The 22,791-nt window shown below is 46.4% G+C and overlaps 1 protein-coding gene across 8 annotated transcripts in view; it reads left to right on the top strand.

The window, feature by feature from the left end:
* Nucleotides 1–22,439, top strand: part of GARNL3 (GTPase activating Rap/RanGAP domain like 3) — a 109,860-nt gene extending 87,421 nt beyond the window's left edge. For all 8 annotated transcript variants that reach the window (XM_083596940.1, XM_083596943.1, XM_083596938.1 and 5 more), the window contains 13 exons: nucleotides 601–675; nucleotides 1,067–1,178; nucleotides 1,783–1,881; nucleotides 2,270–2,383; nucleotides 3,522–3,697; nucleotides 4,878–5,036; nucleotides 5,609–5,675; nucleotides 8,018–8,125; nucleotides 9,296–9,414; nucleotides 9,947–10,082; nucleotides 12,476–12,685; nucleotides 13,550–13,661; nucleotides 15,274–22,439. In XM_083596940.1, coding sequence (XP_083453066.1) covers nucleotides 601–675; nucleotides 1,067–1,178; nucleotides 1,783–1,881; nucleotides 2,270–2,383; nucleotides 3,522–3,697; nucleotides 4,878–5,036; nucleotides 5,609–5,675; nucleotides 8,018–8,125; nucleotides 9,296–9,414; nucleotides 9,947–10,082; nucleotides 12,476–12,685; nucleotides 13,550–13,661; nucleotides 15,274–15,427 — 1,641 coding nt within the window. In that variant the 3' untranslated portion in view covers nucleotides 15,428–22,439. The remainder of the gene's footprint in view (nucleotides 1–600; nucleotides 676–1,066; nucleotides 1,179–1,782; nucleotides 1,882–2,269; nucleotides 2,384–3,521; nucleotides 3,698–4,877; nucleotides 5,037–5,608; nucleotides 5,676–8,017; nucleotides 8,126–9,295; nucleotides 9,415–9,946; nucleotides 10,083–12,475; nucleotides 12,686–13,549; nucleotides 13,662–15,273) is intronic.
* The last annotated feature ends 352 nt before the right edge of the window (nucleotides 22,440–22,791 follow it).

The following is a 22,791-nucleotide window of genomic DNA, read 5'->3' as shown; positions in this document are numbered from 1 at the left end:
CCTCCTTTCATTGTGCCATAGGGCAGGAGTGCCCCTCTAGATAGCAATAATGTGGTAACATTGGGGAAGCTTTGCACTACAGGCAATAAACCAGAATGCCGTGTGGATGGTCCAGTATAAACCCGTGATTAATGTATTATCATTACGTAATTGACATGTTGAATACACCTGTTGGGGGACGGGGACGGGACCCAGCCTAGATGTTCCTTACAGCCATCTTTGTGCAGTGGAAGAGTGTTTCTTCACTGTACCATGCAGATAACACATGTGAAACAGGCACTCCATATGGAGGCCGGCATGTAAGTAAATCAGTCTTTACAGTCTCACGCCCTCTCACCACCACAAACTTTATAAAGGAAGGGGTCATAGCTCACTTGGTGAAGGCAAAATAAGTCTCTGGCATTCTAGTTAATGGGATCTGCAGTAGAGAGGCAGTAGAGACAGGGAATCACCTGAGACCCATGAGAGCTACTGCCAGTCAAGACCGACTCCATATAAGGCAGATTTATATGTTCATTCTCTCCCTCTCTCTCTCTCTCTCTCTCTCTCTCTCTCTCTCTCTCTCTCTCTCTCTCTCTTTTGTGTGTCTTTTTTTTTAAGGCACTCAAACTCAAAACCATTGTGAGAGGCGATGCCCCAGCTATTCTGGCTTCCACGAGCCTCTGTAAAAAGGAGGTGAGTGAATGGTTAACAGGTAAATCTTCAGGGGAGGATAGGAGGTGAGTTAGCTCAAGAGCCTGGAATGGTTTCTGATTGCTGTGGATAATAGGTTTGTGCTTAGAAGCAAACCACAGTGTAGAATAGAGCTTTTTAAAATATGTAAATATGCATGATTTAGACAGGTCACATAAGTTACATTTTATTTTCATTTTTATTATTCTTAGCATGGGGTACACCCAGCCTTGGCGTTTCTTTTTTTATCCTCAGCTAACTGAGGGATTTCTGCTTCCCCAAGGGATGCAAAGCAACCTCTTGAACTCACCTCTGTAGATCAGTATGTTGTGACTCTAGTGCTTAGCACCCTTCCCTGTTATGCTCACCAGTTCACGGTTCTCTTGTTCCACAGCCCTGGGAGTCCCAGTGCTTCTGCAGCAATTTCCCTCATGATGTTTTCTGCGCAGATTCCTGGGGCCAGTCACTGCTCGTCTCTACAGATGTTGGTGTCCTCCTCTTAGATGGTTGGTGGATGACCCTGTGATTGTTAGCGTGTGCTGACCTGGTTGCCTTACATTCCCCTTCCCCCAATTGATTTCTGTAATGTAGCTTATGTGGGGCTTCCTTCATACCTGGCCTGAAAGCTGCTAGGGAGGCCAGACTCCTCACGGGAGCAGGCTGCTGGTTATATGTTACCACTCTGCTGAGAGGGTTGCACTGGTTGCCAATTTGCCACCAAGCCAGGTTCTAGGTACTTGGGTTAATTCACAGAGCCCTAAATCACTTTGGCCCAAAGTATTAATGACCGTCTGATCCCTTATGCTCCACCTCCATCACTAAGATCTTGTGAGGAGGCACTTCTGGTGGTTCTCCATGCCCCTGACACTTGGTTTGCCCTTGCTGAGCATTGAGCCTTTAGGTTTGGCAGGCCCTGCCCTGTGGAGCAGCCTGCCAGTAGAAGTTTAGCAAGAATAATCTCTGCCTCCTTTTAGATGGCACGTACAATGGTGCTATTTAGAAAGGCCTTTGAAATCTGAATAGTATTGTAACCAGCCAATATATATGGATTTCCCCCTTGATGTTTTGATCTGAGCCTTGACACAGAGTCTCTTGAATTTTTCCTTCCAGATGGGCAGCCTCCCATCCCAGTGTTTGATAAAACTTTACAGATCAAACAGATGCATGTATTGGAAACTCTGGACCTTCTCATTACTAGAGCGGACAAAGGTAAGGCACATTAGCCTGTCTGGGAGGAAATGTCATTTCCCTGGGCAAGCTTATGATAGAAGCATAACTGCTTCGCTGGAGGTATTTTAGCTTAGGCTGGATCTTCCAGGGTCCTGCATTTATTTTGTATGATATTGTATCTACTGTTTTAACCTTCCATAAGGTTAAATGCAAAACTACATCTTGTGTCCAGTCTCTGGATGCTGGGATTTGTTGAAGAAAGACGGCTGGATGGAATGTCCTAGATTGCCTGGGACTGTGGCCCTGCGGTAGACAACAAACCAAACCATGACTGCCTTTGGTGCATGACACTTCAGAAACAACCCACAGCCTCCCTCCTTTTAGCTGTCCCTGTAACATGTCTATTTGTGTGTCTCCCACCTGACAGGGAAGGACGCTCGCCTCCTCGTCTTCCGGCTGAGTGCCGTACGGAAAGGCATGGAATCCAAGCAAGCCAGAAGCAAGTGTGACTGCCGAGAGAACAAACTGGAGAAAACAAAAGGTGCTTATGGCAGGGGGTGGGGGAGCTTTTTCACCCTAGGGGCTGCCTCCCCTTCGGGTAACCTCCTGGGCAAAAGAAGGTGGGGCAACAAATATGCACTTTGCCTTTGCACAGTAGGCTAGTTTCTTCATGCACACACACACACACACACACACACACCATTCTATTCTCCATGCAGCCGAGGAGTTCGAGTTCAGGGACACATTCCAACCTGATAAAAACATTCATTGAGGCTATGAAGCAGCGCTGGAGAGGGGTGTGACCTGGGGAGAGTATGACGGTAGTGCTGAGATCAGGCAGTGGGTCTCAGCCAACCAACCAACCAGCTGAACGATGCTTTAAGGGATCACAAGGTTGTGAACATGTGAAACTGCCTTATCTTGGAGGCATCTGGCCTACTATTGTTGGGGACTCTCTAGTGTTGGTGGCTTCCCCATCCTTGACGTCCTCTTTATATGGGGAATCTGGGGTTTTGAACCTGGGAGTCTGTTGTTTGTAGGCGGAGTATATGCTCTTATCATTGACCTAGGTGCCTGTCCTTGCATTATAGAGTTTTCCTGTAAGAACACCCCTGCATTAAAGCAGGTTGATTTCAGGTGTCAGGGGACAGCAGCACAGCTTAAGCCAATAGTTTTGGGTAGGTGAATGAATGGAAACTACAAACTGAATTTCTTCCCCCTCCTCAGTCTCTAGTCAAGCTCAAGTCCCACACGGACCACAGCATAGCACTGAGTCTCTGGGGAAAGGTCATAGGTCAGTGGTGCAGAGTTTGTTCTGTATGAAGAGTGTCCCGGGTTCAATCCCTGGCAACTCCAGTAGGGCTGGGAGAGGCCCTTTTCTGAAATTCTGGACCACAGCTGCTTTCAGCAAAGACAGTGCTTGTCTAAATTGTCCAATAGTCTGACTCAGTATAAGGCGGGTTCCTATGTCAATGCAGCTGGGCAGCAATGCCTTCTGTTCCTTTGCAAGAAACAGCTAGATGTGGTGGTGCTAAAACATTTCTCCTGTGACCCAGAGCATGATCCGCTGTGGTCAGTTTGCAGCTCTCCTCTCCCATCCCTCTGAGCCAGGCTTTCCTTTGGGACATTTCTCAGAGCTGTGCTTCACACACACCTTCAACTGAACCTTTGTTGCCCAGGCTGCCATCTGTACGCCATCAACACCCACCACAGCAATGAGCTACGGATCGTCGCATCCATCCGGAACAAGCTGCTTCTCATCACCAGGAAGTTCAAGCAGTGGGAGGGTCTGAACAGTGGCCTCTCGTTGTCGCCTCAGTCGGAGTCCCCAGTTGAAGAATTCCAGTACATCCGGGTAGGTTTGAGGTAAAGCACCGGCAAACTACCACCGTCCACACATGCCTCCTCCTCCTTGGGTGCCTGGCAGAAAACTGTAAGCTGCCCCTTTAAGCCTAGGAGCTGATCCAGTCTTCCTGATCTTTAAAAATCCTTCAGAGAGGCCATAGGGCCCACGATCAAGAGGGGAAACTTTGGCCTTCCCAGTGTTATTGGGACTTCCAACTCCCTGAGCACACTGGCCAGCCCATCAGCACCTGGAGGGCCACAGATTTCCCCACCCTTGCCATAAAAGCAGCAACAGTTTAAAATTATAGGCCAGTGGGAGGAAGGTGTCACCAAGCCTTTTGAGCCAGTGGATGCATTTGGAATGCTGAGGAAGTTCTTTGGGCGCCTGTCACTAAATGGGTTGCATAAGGGCTTCCATAACTTTACAAAAAATGCAGAAAAGGAGGACCATAAAATGGTGCAGGCACACACACAAACTATTCAGCCATCCCATCAATGGGAAAAGGCACCTACACCAGCCACCACCATGCTCACTCACAGAGAGAGAAGTTTTTCACAGCTCAGGTTTTAGGGGGGTGTTCAGTGTAGGAGAGGCCAAGCCAATGCAAACAGGAACCAAGTAGGGAGAGCAAGCAGCCCTTCATCTATTGCAGATTTTTGAGGGAATATTTACCAAGACCTCTCACAGACACCAGAGAGGGTCCTGATGGGATGGGCAAACTGGCCCCCATGGGTGCTGCATTGGCAACCTGTGTTCTAGACCAACAAACCTCCTTCAGTTCAGAGCAGCTTGGAATAGCCAAGTCTTCATTTGAACCTAACCAGAGAGGGCACCAGACACACATCCAGCAAGAGGGAGTTCCACATGGACAGGGCACACTGATAGGGCACAGAGGCCTCATTTCTAGGGCCTACCAGCTTGGTGGATCTTCATAGCAGGTCTGTGGGCAAAGCCTCCATGGCTGATCTGTGCATGCACATCAGCCTTTATCATGCTCTTCTAAACCTTTTTATGAACTAAAATGTTAAAAATGCAAATGATTTATTGTGGGAGGTTCTGCAATCTCTGTTGTTGTATTGGTTACCCTTTTCTGTACCTGAGATCCTCAAGAAGTCTGAATTTGGTGTCATGCATCTCTATTCATGCACACACACAATACCTCTAATGCAGCATTGTTTGGGGATTGCAGGAGATCTGCTTGTCTGACCCCCCTGTTGTCATGACATTGGTGGACGGGCCCACGGGGGAAAATGACAACCTGATTTGCGTCGCCTACCGGCACCAGTTTGACTTGATCAATGAGAGCACGGGTGAATCCTACAGACTGCACCATGTCGACTCGAGCAGGGTAGGTTCATTGGGTGTCACAACAGTTTGCTGAAGCTGCTGTCCCTCGTTTCCTTCGAAAGGGTCTCAGCCTCCCCACCCCCAAGGCTGCCCGAGCAAAAATGCAGTTGATCTCAGGATCAGGGCCATATCCTGCACTACACCTGATGTCTACTGTCAACCTGATTCAGTTGATTAAAAATGCAATCCTAGGTGATGAATCAGTCAAAATGAAATACTTTTGTCCTGTTACTTCCTGTGATTTTTTTTATCATTAAGATCACTGGGATTTCTAAACGTGCTTAATTTGGGCTGGGTCATGCCCCCTGTGCCAGAAAACGAAAATGTATAATAACAGAAGCAGCACTTCTGCAGTTGTTTACTTAGGCTTTGAATTAGAAGTGTATGTAAAACAATTAGATTAAATTACAGACTAGATGCAGGTGCCAGAATTTAGAAACGTTTGGTGGGAATGTGATGGGGTGGGGGACTTCTCCTTTTTCTCCTGATACGAAACCGCTGAATTGTTCTCAAAGAGTTCGTAGGAAGCTCAGCCTCCAGCCTGCCCACTACCCTTGCCCGTTATCATTGCAGGTTAATTTTGTTGCAGCTATTGATGTGTATGAAGATGGAGAAGCTGGCCTGCTCTTGTGCTATAACTGTAAGTACTGTTCACTCGCTCTGTCCAGGGAGACGGTCTGGGGTCTGTCTATGGTTCCGTCTTGCATCAGTGCAGAACGGACATTTAAGGAGTAAGACTTGCTTCACACAGGAGAGGCAGTGAGGTAGAATAGGGACTACTAGAGCTGAAGAGAAACACCCTCTGGTGGCAGTCAGGAAACCAGTGGTAGTTGGGGTGTTTACGTGGATGTGCTTGCATGTGCACTTGAAAGCAGGGAGGCCTACCTGTGGAAATCGGAGGATGTTATTGAGATGATGTAACTTTAAGAATTTGCTTACTTTCCTCCCATTCCTTTTTTCCTTTTGCATAATGTCTGTTGGATTATGAACCTGCAGGCAGGGATTCTCTCATCTTTGATGTAAAACATAAAACGGTTGGAAAATGTTAGGTGCTTTATAAATGATATTATCATATTTTATTTTATATAAATGATATTATTAATGTTACTGTCATTTATGAAGTAGTAATAATAGTTCTACTAAGAGTACCTTAATTATGTTCTTGGATATAGCCCAATCATCATCATCATCATCATATTTCATAGAATTACAGAATCATAAAGTTGGAAGGGAGCCTGAGGGTCATCTAGTCCAACCCAATGCAATGCAGGAATCTCAACTAATGCATCCATGACAGGTGGTCATCTTGCCATAGGACTGCCCCCATAGGCATGAAAAGCATTTCTTCTCTTGCACATATGCCCCACAATATATGTCCACTGCACATTAAAAGGTAAAGGGACCCCTGACCATTAGATCCAGTTGTGACCGACTCTGGGGTTTCAGCAATCATCTCGCTTTATTGGCCGAGGGAGCCGGCGTACAGCTTCTGGATCATATGGCCAGCATGACTAAGCCGCTTCTGGCGAGCCAGAGCAGCGCATGGAAACGCCGTTTACCTTCCCGCTGGAGCAGTACCTATTTATCTACTTGAATTTTGACGTGCTTTTGAACTGCTAGGTTGGCAGGACCACTGCACATTAATGATTGATAAATAATATAGTATAGTATAGTATAGTATAGTATAGTATAGTATAAGATAATAAAACAGTTATACAATTTTAATAGAACAAGGATAACAGTAAACAGTTTGTTTGGAAAGGGGCAGAAATAAGAGAAGAGAAAGACTTACTTGCTTTCCTGCTGGTTGCACATGTTCTTTGCATAAGCAGCACATGGTGGTGGGTGGGCAGCTGACAGGTGCATCAAAACAGCTGCCAGAAGCCAAAGTGAGTCTGGATTGATGCACTGGGCAGATGCTAAGCCTTCTCTTCTCCATTATCCTTATCCAAAACAAGGAGGGGCTCAAGTGGGTTGATGGTAGAATGCAGTAGATGGCCAACCCCGAAGTCTTGCCCTCCCTTTTCCACTAGAATAGGGAAATGAGCCCACACATAGTGGTAGTGGTGAAAATAGCTGGACTTGAAGGCAGGAAGACGAGGAATCTGGAAAGGTTTCTGCCTTCTGGCCACTTTGGCCATCACCCCACTTGCCAGTCCTCTGATTCTGGGTGAAGCTGACTTGAGCAACAATCTCAGTTTCTTGTCAGTATATCTTATTGGCAAAGCAAAGCTAGGAACCTGGATGAGCAAAAGCCCTCGCACATGTGGACAAAGCAGAAGAGCAGGGAGAAAGCAAGTGCCAAACTTCCATTTCATAGAACTGTAGAGTCGAAAGGGAGCCTCCTGGCATGTTACGGGCTGTGCAATGCAGGGTGCAACAGCAGCATCTCTGACAGATGGGCCATCCAGCCTCTGCTTAAAATACCACCTCCTGGGGCAGACTGTTCTACAGTGAAATAGCTGTTACCTTTAGGAAGATTCTCCTCACATTTAGCCAAAATCTGCTTTCCTGCCATTTCTGTCTTCTATGCAGTGCTTTTTTTTCTGGGAGTACGCAGGTGTACGCATACCCCTAAACATTTTGAGAATCTAAGTTTGGCCTCATTGAGGGGCAGTATTTCAATATGAGTAGGAAAATGAGAGTATCCCTAAACATTTTTTTTAGGAAAAACAAGCACTGCTTCTATGTATTTGAAAACAGCTCTCCTCTCTCCCATGTTGAAGGTTGCCAATTCCACTGGTGACTACCTGTGGCTTTGGCATTGACCAGATGCTTGAGCATACAGTAGCTGAGACCTTTCCCAGCGAAATGGTGAGGCTGCAACAGGAGAAAGCTTCACTCCTTCTAATTTTTGTGTTCCTGGCTGTTGTCACGGGAGCAGGGCCAGTGACATTGCTTGGCTGCCTTGTTTTTCTACATTTAGTGTCAAGGTCCATGTTTCTTTATTTGCTTGAAGTTAACAGGGGTCTCTTGTTACAGATGTCTGCTATTACCGCAAAGTGTGTCCCTTCAATGGGGGCTCGCCTTTGGTCCAGCCATCAGCATCTGACTTTCACTTCAGCTGGAACCAGGTTCCTTATGCCATTGGTAAGAAGAACCAGTTGCCTCCCCCTTTCCAATAAGTCTCTCCTGCTGTGTGAAGCCATTGTAATGTGGAGGGACAGCCTCTATGGGCAGGCAGAGGGAGGGAGGAAGACAATGCGGTGGCAGGAAGAGAGAAAAGGGGGTGGTAGTCAGCAGGGAATGCGGCCCTCAACAGAAAAAGATTGTCCATCCTTAAAAGGTAAAGGGACCCCTGACCATTAGATCCAGTCGTGGAGGACTCTGGGGTTGCAGCGCTCATCTCGCTTTATTGGCCGAGGGAGTCAGCGTACAGCTTCCAGGTCATGTGGCCAGCATGACTAAGCCGCTTCTGGCAAACCAGAGCAGCACAGGGAAACATCGTTTACCTTCCCGCCAGAGCGGTACCTATTTATCTACTTGCACTTTGACGTGCTTTTGAACTGCTAGGTGGGCAGGAGCAGGGACCGAGCAACGGGAGCTCACTCTGTTGCGGGGATTCGAACCGCCAACCTTCTGATCGGCAAGTCCTAGGCTCTGTGGTTTAACCCACAGCGCCACCCGCGCCCATCCTTAGCCTGCCTTAATTGTTTTGATCACATTATGCTCCTGTGTAACACAGAGACACCCATCAGTTTCCTGTCTGCTCCTGGATCCAGTGCACAAATGCCTCCTCTGACTTCAGAGCCTGCCATTGCCCTGACCCGTCTCTCCTCCCTTATATCCCTGCCCTTTGCTCCACTACCCTCAACTGTCCAAAGCTCTCCTGCTCCACCTTTTCCTCTCTTTCTGCTACTTCTTCTGCCTGAAGCACCTGCACAATACCTTCCTCTCTCCCTTCAAATCTCTCTGTCCTCAAAACCCAAATTTTCTGGGAAGTCTTTGGCACAACCCCATCAGCTTCAACCCCTCCTAAAAACAGAGCTTTAGTATGTGCAACTGAGCAGACCTGAAGAGCCTTCTTCCCCTCTCCATTGCCTCTGTCTTCCTCCCCTTAGTTAAATTTTAGGGGCAGGAATCTGTTTTTGTTGTTGTTGGACTTTGATGGTGCTATGTAAGTCAGTAATAACATGGTAAAGGCTTATTGTAGGTCAGGAAAACTTCAGAGCTTCATGATGCTTAGGACTGACAATGTGGGCCCGTCATATACCATGTTGCATTTATTTCTTCATTGAATGCTTTTGTCTCCTCCTACAGTTTGCGCTTTCCCCTATATTTTGGCCTTCACCACCGATTCCATTGAGATCCGATTAGTGGTGAATGGGAACCTCGTCCACACAGCTGTGGTCCCTGCGCTTCAGCTGGTGGCATCAAGGGTAAGGCAGTGAGATAAGAAATCTTGTTTCCTGTGCAAAATTCCCCTTCTTCTAGACATGCCTCTTCTAGCACTACAAAGGCAGAATCATAGAATTGTAGAGTTGGAAGGGACCTCGTGTTTCATATTAAGACTGCATCATTTAACCCATAAGCCCACTAAACAAGTGGGACATGCAGCAAAACTTTACTGTATGATTTTCCTGTTCAGGCTGCCGGCCAGCTGGCCATGCTCTTTTCCATGATACACCATTCCATTCCCTTCCCACTCCCACTCACTTTTCTGGGTTTTCTCCCTAACTGCCAGACAGCATTCTGTGCTCACTGAGTATCCTCTGTCCCCACTGACCTATTTTGCCCTCATTGCTGCCCAAGGTATCCCTCCCTGGACAAACATTTTGGTACTTATACAAACCTTGGGGTTTCCTTTCTGTGGGTACCATTGGAGATGTTTGTGGGCACACGGGTACCACAGTGACAACCCATTGCTTCAGATAAGTCCATTTTGCTAACACAGCCTCTTTCTCCTTCCAGTCAGATATCTACTTCAGAGCCGTAACGGCAGTGAGCGAGCCATCCAACGGCAGTTCCAAGGAGACTAATTCACCTACTACCCCTCAGACACCATCAGTCAATGAAATCCCTGTTTTCTCTCCTTCCGCAGCAGAAGGTAAGGAAGGGGCTGAGGCCAACTGAGAATTTGTTGCTTCTGTAGTATTGTTCAGCTAAAGCAGCGGTTCTCAACCTGTGGGTCCCCAGATGTTGTTGGACTACAACTCCCATCATCCCTGAGCTCTGGCCTTGCTAGCTAGGGGTGATGGGAGTTGTAGTTCAGCAACATCTGGGGACCCACAGGTTGAGAAAGGCTGAGCTAAAGCATTAGTCTTCAAACTTTTGGGGCTTGAAACTGTCCTTTTATCCCAAATCTGCACAATGTCGGACTTAGGGAGATAGGAAGACATATTTTTCCATTCTGTGTTCATTGCATGCAGTGCTACTTCTGTTCCACTGCAGTCATCTTCCACCTAAACTGGAGTTATTTGCCTTGCTATCATCTGTGGTGAAATTAACTGATTTGTGTGATTCACCAATTAAATGTGTAAAATGTTGTGGTTTTTTAGCTAAGCCAATTCAGATGCATAGATGTTACTTGTTTTATTTCTTTTGTTTTATTTTTTGTTTATCTACTGCTGTTTTTAACCATGTTGTAAATACCTGTTTTTTAAACTAGTTTTTAAATGGATAATCTTAATGTTTTATTTTAATTTTTTGTAAACTGCTTAGAGGTTTTGCTTTGTTTTACATTCAAGTGTTATATACATTTTGTTAAATAAATAAATAAATCTGGCAGAAGAGTTCTAACTTCATATAAAATCAGTTGGTCTTTTTAAGGGAGTATAGGATCAATTGAAGAAGGATTAGGTGAATTAAGAAAAATAAAATGTGGGTCTAATTAATGGAGTCATTTGTTTTACTTATAGGTTATAGAAAACAATGAACACTATAAAGGAAAAAATAGTGTTAGATATTATAGTAGATCAAATGTTATGTTGCATAGAAGATTCTTATTCCTTTTTGTAGAATACTTTCAGAAATGTAATTTGAAATACTGTTCAAGGAATGTAATTTGAGATACTGTTCAAGGGGGGAAGGGTTTAATTTATATTTATGCTTCAGTCAATATTACTTTTGTAATACAGTGTGGTATGGGAAAAAATAACAAATTAGAAAAATAATAAAAATAATAAATCAATAAGGCACACCTGGAGGATGTGTACTATTTAAACCCCTTCCAGTCGGGTTTTAGGCTCCACCATGCGACCAAGCACAGTATCCTCCAGGACCATCTAGGAGGGCTGGGGACAGTGGTTTCGCTCCCTCCTCCTAGGTTGTGTCTAGAAAGTAGTGGTGGGGGATTAATGTTCAAACCCCATGGCGCTCACTTGTGGGGTGCCCCAGGACTCCAAACTCTTCCCCATTCTTTTTAACATCTATATGAAACCGCTGGGTTTGGGCTAGGTGTTCACCAGTAAGCGAATTATACTCAGCTCTACCTTTCTTTGAATTCAGAACCAGTGAAGGCGGTGAACATCCTGTGTGGGTGTCTGTAGGTGGTTCGGGGGGAGGGGTAGATGGCAGTCAACAGATTGAGGTTGAATCCCGAGAAAACAGAAGTACTGTTTCTGGGGGACAGGGGGCGGGCAGGTGGGCGGGACTCCCTGGTCCTGAATGGAGTAACTGTGCCCCTAAAGGACTCACAGCTGTCCATGGAGGCACAAGCCAAGGGCACCAGTGTCCAGGGCAGCTGTCTACCAGCTCCATCTAGTACACCAGCTTGGACCCTACCTGCCCGCACACTGTCTTGCCAGATTGGTACATACTCTGGTTATCTCCCGCTTGGACTACTGCAATGTGCTGTATGTGGAGCTACCTTTGAAGGTGATTCAGAAACTACAATTAATTCAGAATGCGGCTGCCAGACTGGTTACTGGGAGCTGCCACCGGGACCATATAACACTGGTCCTAAAAGATCTACATTGGCTCCCAGTACATTTCCTAGCACAAATCAAAGTTTTGGTGCTGACCTTTAAATCCCTAAATAGCTTTGGTCCTGTATACTTGAAGGAGTGTCTCCGCCCCCATCGTTCAGCCCGGACACTGAGGTCCAGCGCCGAGGTCCTTCTGGGGCTTCCCTCATTGTGAGAAGTGAGGTTACAGAGAACCAGGGCATATGGGTACGGCCTTCTCGGTAGTCGCACCCTCTCTTGGAACACCCTCCCACTAGATGGCAAGGAAACAAACAATTATCTGACTTTTGGAAGACATCTGGTAGCCCAAATAGGGAAGTTTTTAATGTGCAATGTTTTACTGTGGTTTTATAATTTGCTGGAAGCCACCCAGAGTGGCTGGGGCAACCCAGTCAGATGGGCAGCATATAAATAATAAATGATTGTTATTATTATAAGGAGGGTAAAAGAGTTTTTTTGTGGACCACCAACTCACCCGCAAGCCTGCTTATAGTCAACTCCTGCTCCACGACCCTCCTCCTCCTTGTCACTTCAGGTGAAGCTCTGTGCAAAAACATCTACAAGATCCCCCTGAGCAACCTGGTCGGCAGGAGCATCGAACGCCCACTCAAGTCCCCCCTGGTCCCCAAAGTCATCACCACCCCGACGTCGGCCAGCAGCACCTCCATCCCTGTCGCTCCTTCCCTCTCTTTGTCGCGCATAGAGATCAAAGAAATCGCAACCCGGACACGCAAAGAATTACTTGGTAAAGTAATAGGGCCCTCCAGGGGCATAGGCAGCAAGGGATCCTGGCGGCAGCACTGCCAGGCACACTGAGATATTTGGATGTAGCCATGATCTATGTTGGGTGAAAATGCAACACCCTGGTGCTGGAGTTCATTGTATTAGGAATATTGCTCACCCCCTTTCCTCCTGCTTTCTTACTCTTTAAGCATGAAGTCAAGATGCTGTTGACTGACACTGCAGGTACTGATCTCTCACTCAGGCTTGCTTGAATCTCTTGACTATGGCATGGGCTAGTCTGCTTGTCTGTTCAGGGGCTTGCAGATTTCAGCAGAATATGGTAGCCAAGCCCTCCCCAAGCCCTGTGGTTGTCAGGAATCTGACCTCAAACTGTGTGCCCCTGCATTGGGAGATCAAGGGCAATCTCCTCCTTTTTGGTGGGGATTGTTGCTCTGCCACCCTTCCAGCTCCAAATTTGGAGCTTGTGATTTGTAACTAAGTTGCCAAGGCACTGAAAGAGCCTTAGACCCCTTGGCACCCCAAATGGCGAATCCCAGCCTCTCTGACCAGCTTGGATCTGGAGAGGAGGGCAGTGATCTCCCCTGTCATTGACCAGCAAAGCTCAGCACTATGGCAGTGGTCCAAGCTGGAGAGGAAAGCCAAGAGACTTCTCATCACCCTTTGCCAAAGGCAGCAAAAGGCTCACTACAGTGATGACAGCAAGACGATTTATAGATTCCCCCGTCTGTTGTTGTATTACACTTACCAGTGATCACCTCGGAGGCCCCTTTGGGGAACAGCCAGGTGGAATTAGTCATTGACAAATGAAACAATTCCATTGCCTTTACTCTGAGAATTCAGAAGCATTCCTTTCTTCTTCATCCAGGTCTCCTAGACGGCCAAGGTCCCAAGTCGGAGGGAGGACAAAAGCAGAAGAAAACCCCCCAGAAACAGTCAGACCCCAAGCCAGGAACAGTACGGTCAACAAGTAGTGACAGGTAACATATAGAAAGGTGCAATTCTTTGAGGGGCAGAAGCAGCACTCTGAACAAGAGTCCATATTCTCATTGCATCTGCAGCCCTTAAACTGCCTGTTAGGTCAGAATCATGTTCCATACTCCCAATTGAAAGCCTTCCTTTAATTATTTGTAAAACCTGCCAGCAGCAAGGGGTGGGAGGCTTCTAACCACCACCGCCCCCATCCAAGGTCTTGATCCAAATCACACATAGCCAGAGCTGCATAAAGGAGAACTCTCCAGCTGCAGTATGCTTTTGGACACGAGTTGCTGGGAATTGTAATTGGTGGAGAGTGCTGTTCTGCTTCTAGTCCCACTTGAGGGCTTCTCATTAGGGCATCTGGTTGGCCATTGTGAGAACAGGATGCTAGACCAGGTGGTCCTTTGGCCTGATTCAGCAGGGCATTTCTTACCTTACATGGCCTCAAAATGTAGTTAAGACCACCAAGTAAAGGTAAAGGGACCCCTGACCACTAGGTCGTGTCGCGGACGACTCTGGGGTTGTGGCACTCATCTCACTTTATTGGCCGAGGGAGCTGGCGTACAGCTTCCGGGTCATGTGGCCAGCGTGACTAAGCCGTTTACCTTGCCACCGGAGTGGTACCTATTTATCTACTTGCAGTTTGATGTGCTTTCGAACTGCTAGGTTGGCAGGAGCTGGGACCGAGCAACGGGAGCTCACCCCGGCGCAGGGATTCGAACCGCCGACCTTCTGATCAGCAAGTCCTAGGCTCAGTGGTTTAACCCACAGCACCACCCGCGTCCCACCCACCAAGAGGATTAGGCAAATTCATGGAGGATAAGCCTATCAATGCCTACTAGCCGCAATGGCTATGTTAGCCCGCCTCTGTCTGAAGCCATCACAAAGTGGCTTCTGTGGGCAGCAAAAAAAAAAAAAGGTGTCGGTATTCAGTGCCAGTAAGTACTGTCACGCATACAAAGATCCCTGGTTGAGTGTTTACTTATTTATTTAAAGCATTCTCCCCCAGTTCTTCAGAGATCAGCTTCCTCTTCCTTAGGCTTAAAATACATGACACAAAAGGGAAAACGGATGGGGAAGGAGGGGGGGGGGAAAGCACTTAGCTGCAGGTTGGTTTGACCCTTTGTCAGACCTCCCAATTTTTTTAAAATCTCAAATCCTTGTTGCACTAATCTCACATGACATCACTTCTCCAAGTTGTTATATGTCTAGCACAGGGTGGCCCAACTTTTCATAGCAAGTAGACCACGAGTACTTTAATATGGAACCCACAGGCCAAACACTGCCTTGTCGTGGGGGTGGGGTGGGGTGAGCAAGGCCAAAATCTGACACACACTGAGCTGGGAAGGTGCTGATTAGGCTTTGGGATGGAGGTGAGAGCGCTCTAGGGTCCTGTCAGAGCCCTCCTCCTTCCCTGGCTTTGGGAGCACAACGTAAGGGCTGTGGGAGGTGTCAAATGTTGAATTGCCCTGGTCTAGCAAATGGGAGGAGCTGTACATGGTAAGAGAGAATAAACATTTGATCTGCTGTGATCACAGGTTATGGGTCTTTTTTGTGGCGGAGGTGAGGGGTGGTTGAATTTTCCTTGCTTGATTTCTGCCTTCCTCTCCACAGGCTCGTTGCATGCTCTTTCGAAAGCACTTCTGAAGAGCGCCACTTCTCCACCAGTTCAGACCCCGACACCACTACACGGGACGAGAGCCCCCAGTCCAGCAGCCTCTTTCAGCTTGGGGCTTCCTTTGACGAAGACATCATTGACTTGAAGTGAAGACAATCTGGACACAGCACTTGCACACCTTCCCTGACCCCACCCCCCACCCCCCATTTGTTATGACTCTCTAAACAGTATAGAAACATCACACTACATTTTCTGATAATTCTGGAATACAGAATATATACATAGGCAGAGATCTAGAATGCCCAGCATTTCCAGCTTATTCAGATGGAAAGGACAGGTGGGATGTAGCATATTTTATTCTCCTTGGTTGAATATTAGGGCACTCATCCCATTACAGGAATCTCAGCTGGTGGAGCAGACGAGTTTTAATCAGTTAATTGATTAAAGCGTATATGACTTAAACATTAGTTTTCAGTTTAAAAAGGCTGTCCACATTTGGGGGAATCGGACAACTTGCTATAAACTCCACAGTGACACAAAGCTGGGAGATCCTCCTAAGCCCCCCCCCCCCATTTTGTAGGAACATAGGGAGCCGCTGTATACCAGTCAAACCATTGGTCCATCTAACTCAGTATCGTCTGCACTGAATAGCAGCAACTCTCCAGGGTTTCAGACTATGGTCATCCCAAATCCTACCTGGAGATGCCAGGGATTAGACCTGGAGCCTTCTGCAGGCAAAGCAGATTCTCCACCACTGAGCTAGGGCCCTTCCCTAAGCCAGCAGGCTGTGCTGCAATAGGAACTTTGGCTGGGGGCACAAGTGGCCTCGGAGGAGGACCTATATCTCCTGCAAGAGGAGAGAGGGTGACATTTCCCCTGCTTGGTTTGTTGCAACAACTTTATAAGTGGGAGGGAGATGGCAGAGGATGGAAAAGCTCCACTCTCTCTCTCTTACATTGCTAAAGGGCTAGGAATGAGGAAGAGGGAAAGTTGGGTGCTGTACATCCCACTAACCCAAAGCAGGATTTAGCTTCCAGGCTCCCCATCTTCCCAAGCTCCTCTTTTTGCCAAAGAGAAGCTCTGCGCCCTTCCTCTTCTTTCATCATGCTGCCCACAAACAGCATCATTCCTCCATTTCTGAATGGTGCATCCATATGTCACAGGACGCACCATTTCAGAATAGGCCTTCCCACCCACCCATGTGAAGGGGGTGATCCTTCTATGACCATCTGCAATTTTTAAGACGTACTTAAATTAAAAATTATTAATTTAACAAAAAATAAAATCTATGTTACCTGATTAGAAAGACTTTTTAATCAGTTTAAATCTACTGTGATTAAACAGTGGTCCTTATCTCTTCAGACTAGCATAGCAGGTAGCCAGGGAAGATTGTAGTGTTTTAAATAACATCTTAAACCGTTAATTTGCCCCAGTTCCCTCCCTGCACCCACTTGGAAATTTGGGTACTTTATTTGGAGTAGCTGATGCAGACGTGAATGGCAAAACTCTTCCTCACATTCACAGCAAAGAAAAGGTTGGGATGATCAGATTGGAAATAAATTTTGTGCCCTCCAAAAGTATAAATGTTTTGAGTGAGCAGGCAACCTTCATCCTGGTCACAGGACTATTGGCACATTTGCTGATTAGCTAATATAATTATCCACAGACACCAGGTAAGAGCTGCATTCCTGGGGTGTGGGGGATGCATAGAAGAGGAAACACTGCTCCAGGGCATTTACACTCCTCTTGCTTCTGCTGAACAGACTTTGGGGGGCATTTGTATTTCCAAAACCTGCCAAACCTCTTTAACAGCGAAGAGATTTACCGGTATGTGCTTGCTGCATGGGAAGGGAAATCTCTCTCTCTTTCTTGCTCTCTCACTCTCTCTACCCTCCCTCCCTCCCCCCCTTTCAGAAATCTCAGAGACAACGACCTGTCTTCCCTTAGCTGTCCACATACTGCTGTTTTCTGAGAAGAAAATGGAAGTTGGATATGGAAAGCTGGTGCAGCATGGAAAAGACCATTTGATGATAGTTCTCCGTCTGCAGAATAGATGCTCCTGCCACATGGGAGGTGTTGAACCCCAAAGGCCTTTGCCCCCCACTTACCTGCTCTTGATTCATTTCCTTCTTCTTCTTTTTATAAAGTTGCAGGCACTGATTTATACAACTTTACACAGATCAACTTAAACTACCTGTCCTGTGAGGGATCCCATCTTGCTTCCAAGAGGGGTGGGGGAGTGGAGTCTTTCTTATGTATGTATGTATTTATTTATTTTCCTGCTCTTAAAGCAACTGATCAATAAACGAAGCAATACTTTTAATTAACAATGTGCTTAGAGAAAGGACAGAATGGCTTGCCTTTGCCACAAAGCAGGGCTTTTATGGCATGACAGTAGGTGAGAGAGATTTCAGCTTGCCGTGTGGTAGAATGGTTAACTTTTCATTTTTAAAGAAAAACAGGTTTCTTGCAGGGTATTTTTTTTTTTAATGGCAAAGGCATGTGTCTGCTTTGGGACTGGAAGTGGGTGGGTCTAGAAAGGGATCCTAGCAGGGCAGAGGTGTGAAATTCAGCTTGGTTCCTGCTTGCAGATTTCAAAGCTGCATCTTCCCTTCTCCTACCTCCTTTGCCCACCAATATTCCATGAGTCCAGTCCCTCTGTCCCCTCTATTACACAATTGCCTTATATTTGCCAGTAGAACAGAGCACTTAATCCATCCTTGGTGAGATGCTTGTAGCAATTAAAACAGTTCAACATTGTGCCCATTAGATACAGGAGCCATGGCATCTACTAAAGGTGACAACATAGCTGTACAGATTAGCTTGTTGCATGTAGCCTGCTCAAGCATGTGCAGAAGCTGCATGACTTAACTTTCCAACTTGATGCAAGTGGACTGAACCCTTAGCAAGGGAAAAGCTTGCAGTTGCTGTTCAGGTGAGATGGGGTGGGCGGGATCTCAAGTGTGACAAACTCAGGCCTCCTCTTTGCATAGGGAAAAGGAACGCAATGTCATGTGTGTACACCCTGCCCCCAAGCATCATAGTGCTTTGTGATGTTGCCATCTTGACAGCCAGTTGGCATTGCCAGTAGCAAGTGAGATTGGTCACCTGTCTGAGCCTGATTAACAGGCCTACTGAGTCCCAGATTCAGCTCGATCACTCGCAGCTCACTCACAGTAGGAAACTAATGATGGCTTAAGAACTGTGTGAGTGAAGAAGCCACACCTTTTACTCTCTTACCTAGAAACTCTTAACTTGAGCTGACATGTGGATGACTCCTCCCTCCGCACATACATGGGAGGAGAGTTAGGCAGAGCCTTTTCCAGATTTGTGGAATCCCTGCCAACAGAAGTGCTGTACATCTGAGTAGTTAGAGCACATAACTTTGCATGAGAAAGCACCCAGCTTTTCTTAAATAAAAACAAAAAGCACCGGGAAGTTTTAGGTGTTGGGGAACCTTTGGCCCTCTAGATGTCTTTGAACTACAGCTCTCATCAGCCCCAGCCAGTGTGGCCAGTGGTCAGGGATGATGGGAGTTACGGTCCGTCAACAGCCGGAGGGCCAGAAATTCCCACCACCTACCTTAGACCTTGTTGGGCCCTTGAGGGAGGAACTGAGACTCTGGCTTGACGCCTCTGCTTAATTGAAATCATTTTTCCCTATTTCCCTCCTTTGCCATTGTAGGCCACATCCTTGTCTCATTTCCAATGTTTGTTTGTTTTTTGCTCCTGCACAAGAAATTCTAACTTGGGAGTTACACCACATCAAGTAGGTTCATGTCAACATCTAAGCAGCAGCATCCCTTTCCAGCACCCTCATTCATCTTCCCACTGGCAATTCTGATCTCCTAGTGCAAGCCCTGCTTGAAAACGCGCCACAGGGAATGTTCTCACTCCAGAGTGGATTTTATCCCAGCAGCAGCATTTGTTACAGATCAGAGCAAGGTAGGAAGGCACTACGTGTTCCCCTAGGAGGTGGAAACTTCCTATCAGAAAACTGCTTGGGTGGGGTCAGTGTGTAAGATGTAGGCCAGTCCTATGGGCAGCTGCAACGGCTTGGCACCTAGAAGGCTGTCTTATACAGAACTAGTCCATTGTTCCCTCTAGTTCAGTATTATCTACACTGAATAGCAGCAGTCTATGAGGGTTGCAGGCAATGACATTCCCAGCTGCAGACATTCTCGAGATGCTAGGGTTTGAACTGTGAACATTCTGCATACGAAGTGTGTGTTCTAACAACAGAGCTCCAGCCCGTTAAAAGCAAAGTAATATTCTAGTCCTCATCATTTTGAACAAAGGGCTGAATTAAATAAGAACATCGGAAGCTGCCTTATCCCCAGTCAGCCCATTGGTCTATCTAGCCCACTGTTGTCTACACTGACTGGCAGTGGCTTTCAGGAAGGTGTCCTTACCAGGCCTGCCTGTAGATGCCTTTGGGGATTCAACCTGTGTGTCAAGCAGATTCTCTACCACTGAGTGATTATGGCCCTTTGGGGCTTGGCTTGAAATAGTTTGGCTCGGAGGAGGGGGGTTAAAGTTCCTCCTGCACACCCCACTCCTCTGAGATATTCCATAACTGAACATCTGGCATTTCCTTCTATGTCTTGATGTAGCTATTTGTTTAGCATCTATTGCTTTTTCATTTGTTTGGTAACTAGGGAGCGCTAATGCTAGAACGTTGCTGATGAATCCTCTTTATGGCTTTCTGGACCTGTCGATGATACCTTGCATTTTCTCTTTCCGTGACAATAACTATATAGTTATCTATATGGTGCCTGGAGATGGAGACATTTTGGGGGCACAGCAGCTTTTAATTGGAAGGTCACCAGCCTCCTCTAAACACTGTGGCCTCAATACAATCTGTGCTTCTCTTCCCACTGCTTGCCCCCCCCCCGAGAGTCAGTTCTCATAAGGACCCCTCTCTCTCTCTGGTTGCAGCCACTGACTCACAAGGTAACCTTAGGTGAGTGACTGTGCCTCTTAAATGAGTGTTCTGCTATAGGGATGAGGTTGTAGGAAAATGTACAACCTTGGAAATTGTGGTTTAGTTCTATTTGGGCAGCCTAATGGTAATAATAACTGCAGTGGCATCGTCCCCTGTCTACAGCTTACTTTTGACTAGTAAGCTCATTCCCCTTGCCCTTCCTATCAGTTGGGAACATTTGAAAATTGGATTTGTCTCTTTGTTTATCCATTTGTGCTTGAAGTGTTCGATCATGCTTATAGGACTGAGGGGAGAAGATTGGTCCGCTTGCTGCTGTCACAACAGCCCCTACTTCCAGCTTGCAAGAAGTTCCAGCTATTCCTAAGGGGGTGTTATATGTGCAGGTCTCCTACATTTGCTGTCACCAGCCAGTCCAATAGATCCAATACATCTCATTTTTTTCTGACTATATCTTTGTGTTTGCAAAGGCAGCTCTGGAGGACAAAGCCAGCACTCAGGCTTGTTCTCAAACATTACTAGTGCAGATGATCTATACTTTTCTATCCGGTCTTCCTCCGAAAGAGCTGTCTCAAAAAAAAAAAAAAAAAAAGGCTGATTACAGTAGGTGCCCAGGTGATGCAACTGCATTCGCTGCCCCCAGACCATCCACTGTTGCCAAATAAAAAAAGAAGTCTGTGATCTAATAGATCTCAAAGCAAGGAACATGATTTGCCAGAATAGTTGGCAAAGTTTGCCTCTTACAACCCAGTCCTTGTGGCACTAAAGGTCCTTGCCGTGATTGTAGCATTAATCAATCTCTCTCTCTCTCTCTCTCTCTCTCTCTCTCTCTCTCTCTCACACACACACACACACACACACCTTTGCATGTCTGTCCTGTATGTGCCATTTGACACTTGATGAACCCGAAGGTCCACATTTCCTTCCCCCACCACAACCCAGTGGCATTCTTGTGTGTCCAAGTGAGCAGGATTTTATCTTTCTTTTTTTTAAAAAAAAAAGGGGTGGGTGGGTGGGGTGTTACTATTTTCTGCAGGTTTGGACTTCCTAATATTTATTATGTATTTCTCTTGCCAGACGGAAAGCACTCACAAATGCTAACGTTTGTATAAAACAAATTTGTTGTCTACCCTGGTTGCTTGTCCCCCCCACCCTTCCTTATAAAAAGCCCTCAAGCAGAATCCAGCACAACTCATGGTTGGCGACAAACAGCCTTCTTTGGCAAGGGAACTGACTTCCGAGTAAAGCTGCAGTCGTGGGACCCCTCTATCAAGTTATTGGGGGGATTCCTTTTTATGATGGGTTTCCTTAACCCCTGCTGTTTGGAGACACTCTTGTGTGTAGGAGGGGTGATTTGCCTGAAATTGGGGAAGTTCAGTGGAGCTTGAGGATTTCATTAGGCTCCCTACTCCTCTATTCTAGCAATGACTGGGCTTTACTACCGAGTCAACATGTGTAGCCACAATTAAGTCCGTCTGAATTCAGTGAAATTGGGCAGATCTGAGGCCTATGCAAGTTTCCTCAGAACTACAAGCCTCAGGGGAATCAGGCCTTGTTTCCTGGAAAGTGTGTTTCATGAATCCAGCCTTGCAGTAGTCATAGGAAGCTGCCCTGTGCTGGGTCAGACCATTAGGTCTACCTAGCTCAGTAGTGTCTGCATTTACGGCAGCAGCAGCCCAAGATTCTGGACAGGTTGCCTTCCAAGCACTACCTGGAGATTCCAGGGCTTGAGCCTAGCTCTGACCCTGAGCTACAGCCCTTTCCCATTCTCTGCATGTTTACTTGGAAACAGGTGCAAATGTGTCCCATCGAGCTTAGTCCTTAGGTCATCATCCATAAGGCTGCTGCTTTCGTCGCACCAAACTTTTGCTGGATCCTGTCCCTTGACTGTTATCTAGTGGGGTTTTGTACTTTTCACCAATTATGTACTGTTGGGCTGTGGCTTCCCCTCTTGTGAGTCTCAAAGTTTAAATTACCACCAAGTGTCTTAAACTCGATTGTATTGCCATTGTTTTTAAATGCTAAAGTAATAATGTATTATTATTATTATTGTTTTCCCTCTTTTGTGTTTTCAAATGTAGCCTGTAAAGAAAGAGAATCACAATACGAATATAATGGCAGAAATCTGTTCTAAAAGTTCCATAGACCACAGCTGTAAAATGAACTGTAGGGTTTTTCTTTTCTTTACTTCCTTGATATGTAATAAATATTTATGACATTTGGTCTCTTCTTCTGCCCCCTTGGGGTGCACATTTGTAACAAATGAGACAAACATAAGATAGACAACATCACAGATTGTTATCACTCATGTTGGACACACTCCTTGACCCTGATATTTGGGGGGCGGGGGCGGAGAAAGCAATCTTGTACACACCTGCAAGTCTCATTGAATTGTGTGGGACTTGCTTTTTGAGTAGACATTCACAGGATCAGGCAGAAAGACTTAAAACATGCACCAGGCATGTGTCTGCTAGGTGTTACTCATTAACAATTCAAGTTGTGGTTCAGCAGCATCTGAAAGGTCAAAAGTTCTCCACATTTGACAAAAGAAATAAATAAAGGCTTCTTCTGGT

This window comes from Podarcis filfolensis (genome assembly GCF_964270895.1).
Source record: "Podarcis filfolensis genome assembly, chromosome: Z".
NCBI classification, from domain to species: domain Eukaryota; kingdom Metazoa; phylum Chordata; class Lepidosauria; order Squamata; family Lacertidae; genus Podarcis; species Podarcis filfolensis.
This window is presented reverse-complemented; position numbering and strand designations above follow the sequence as displayed.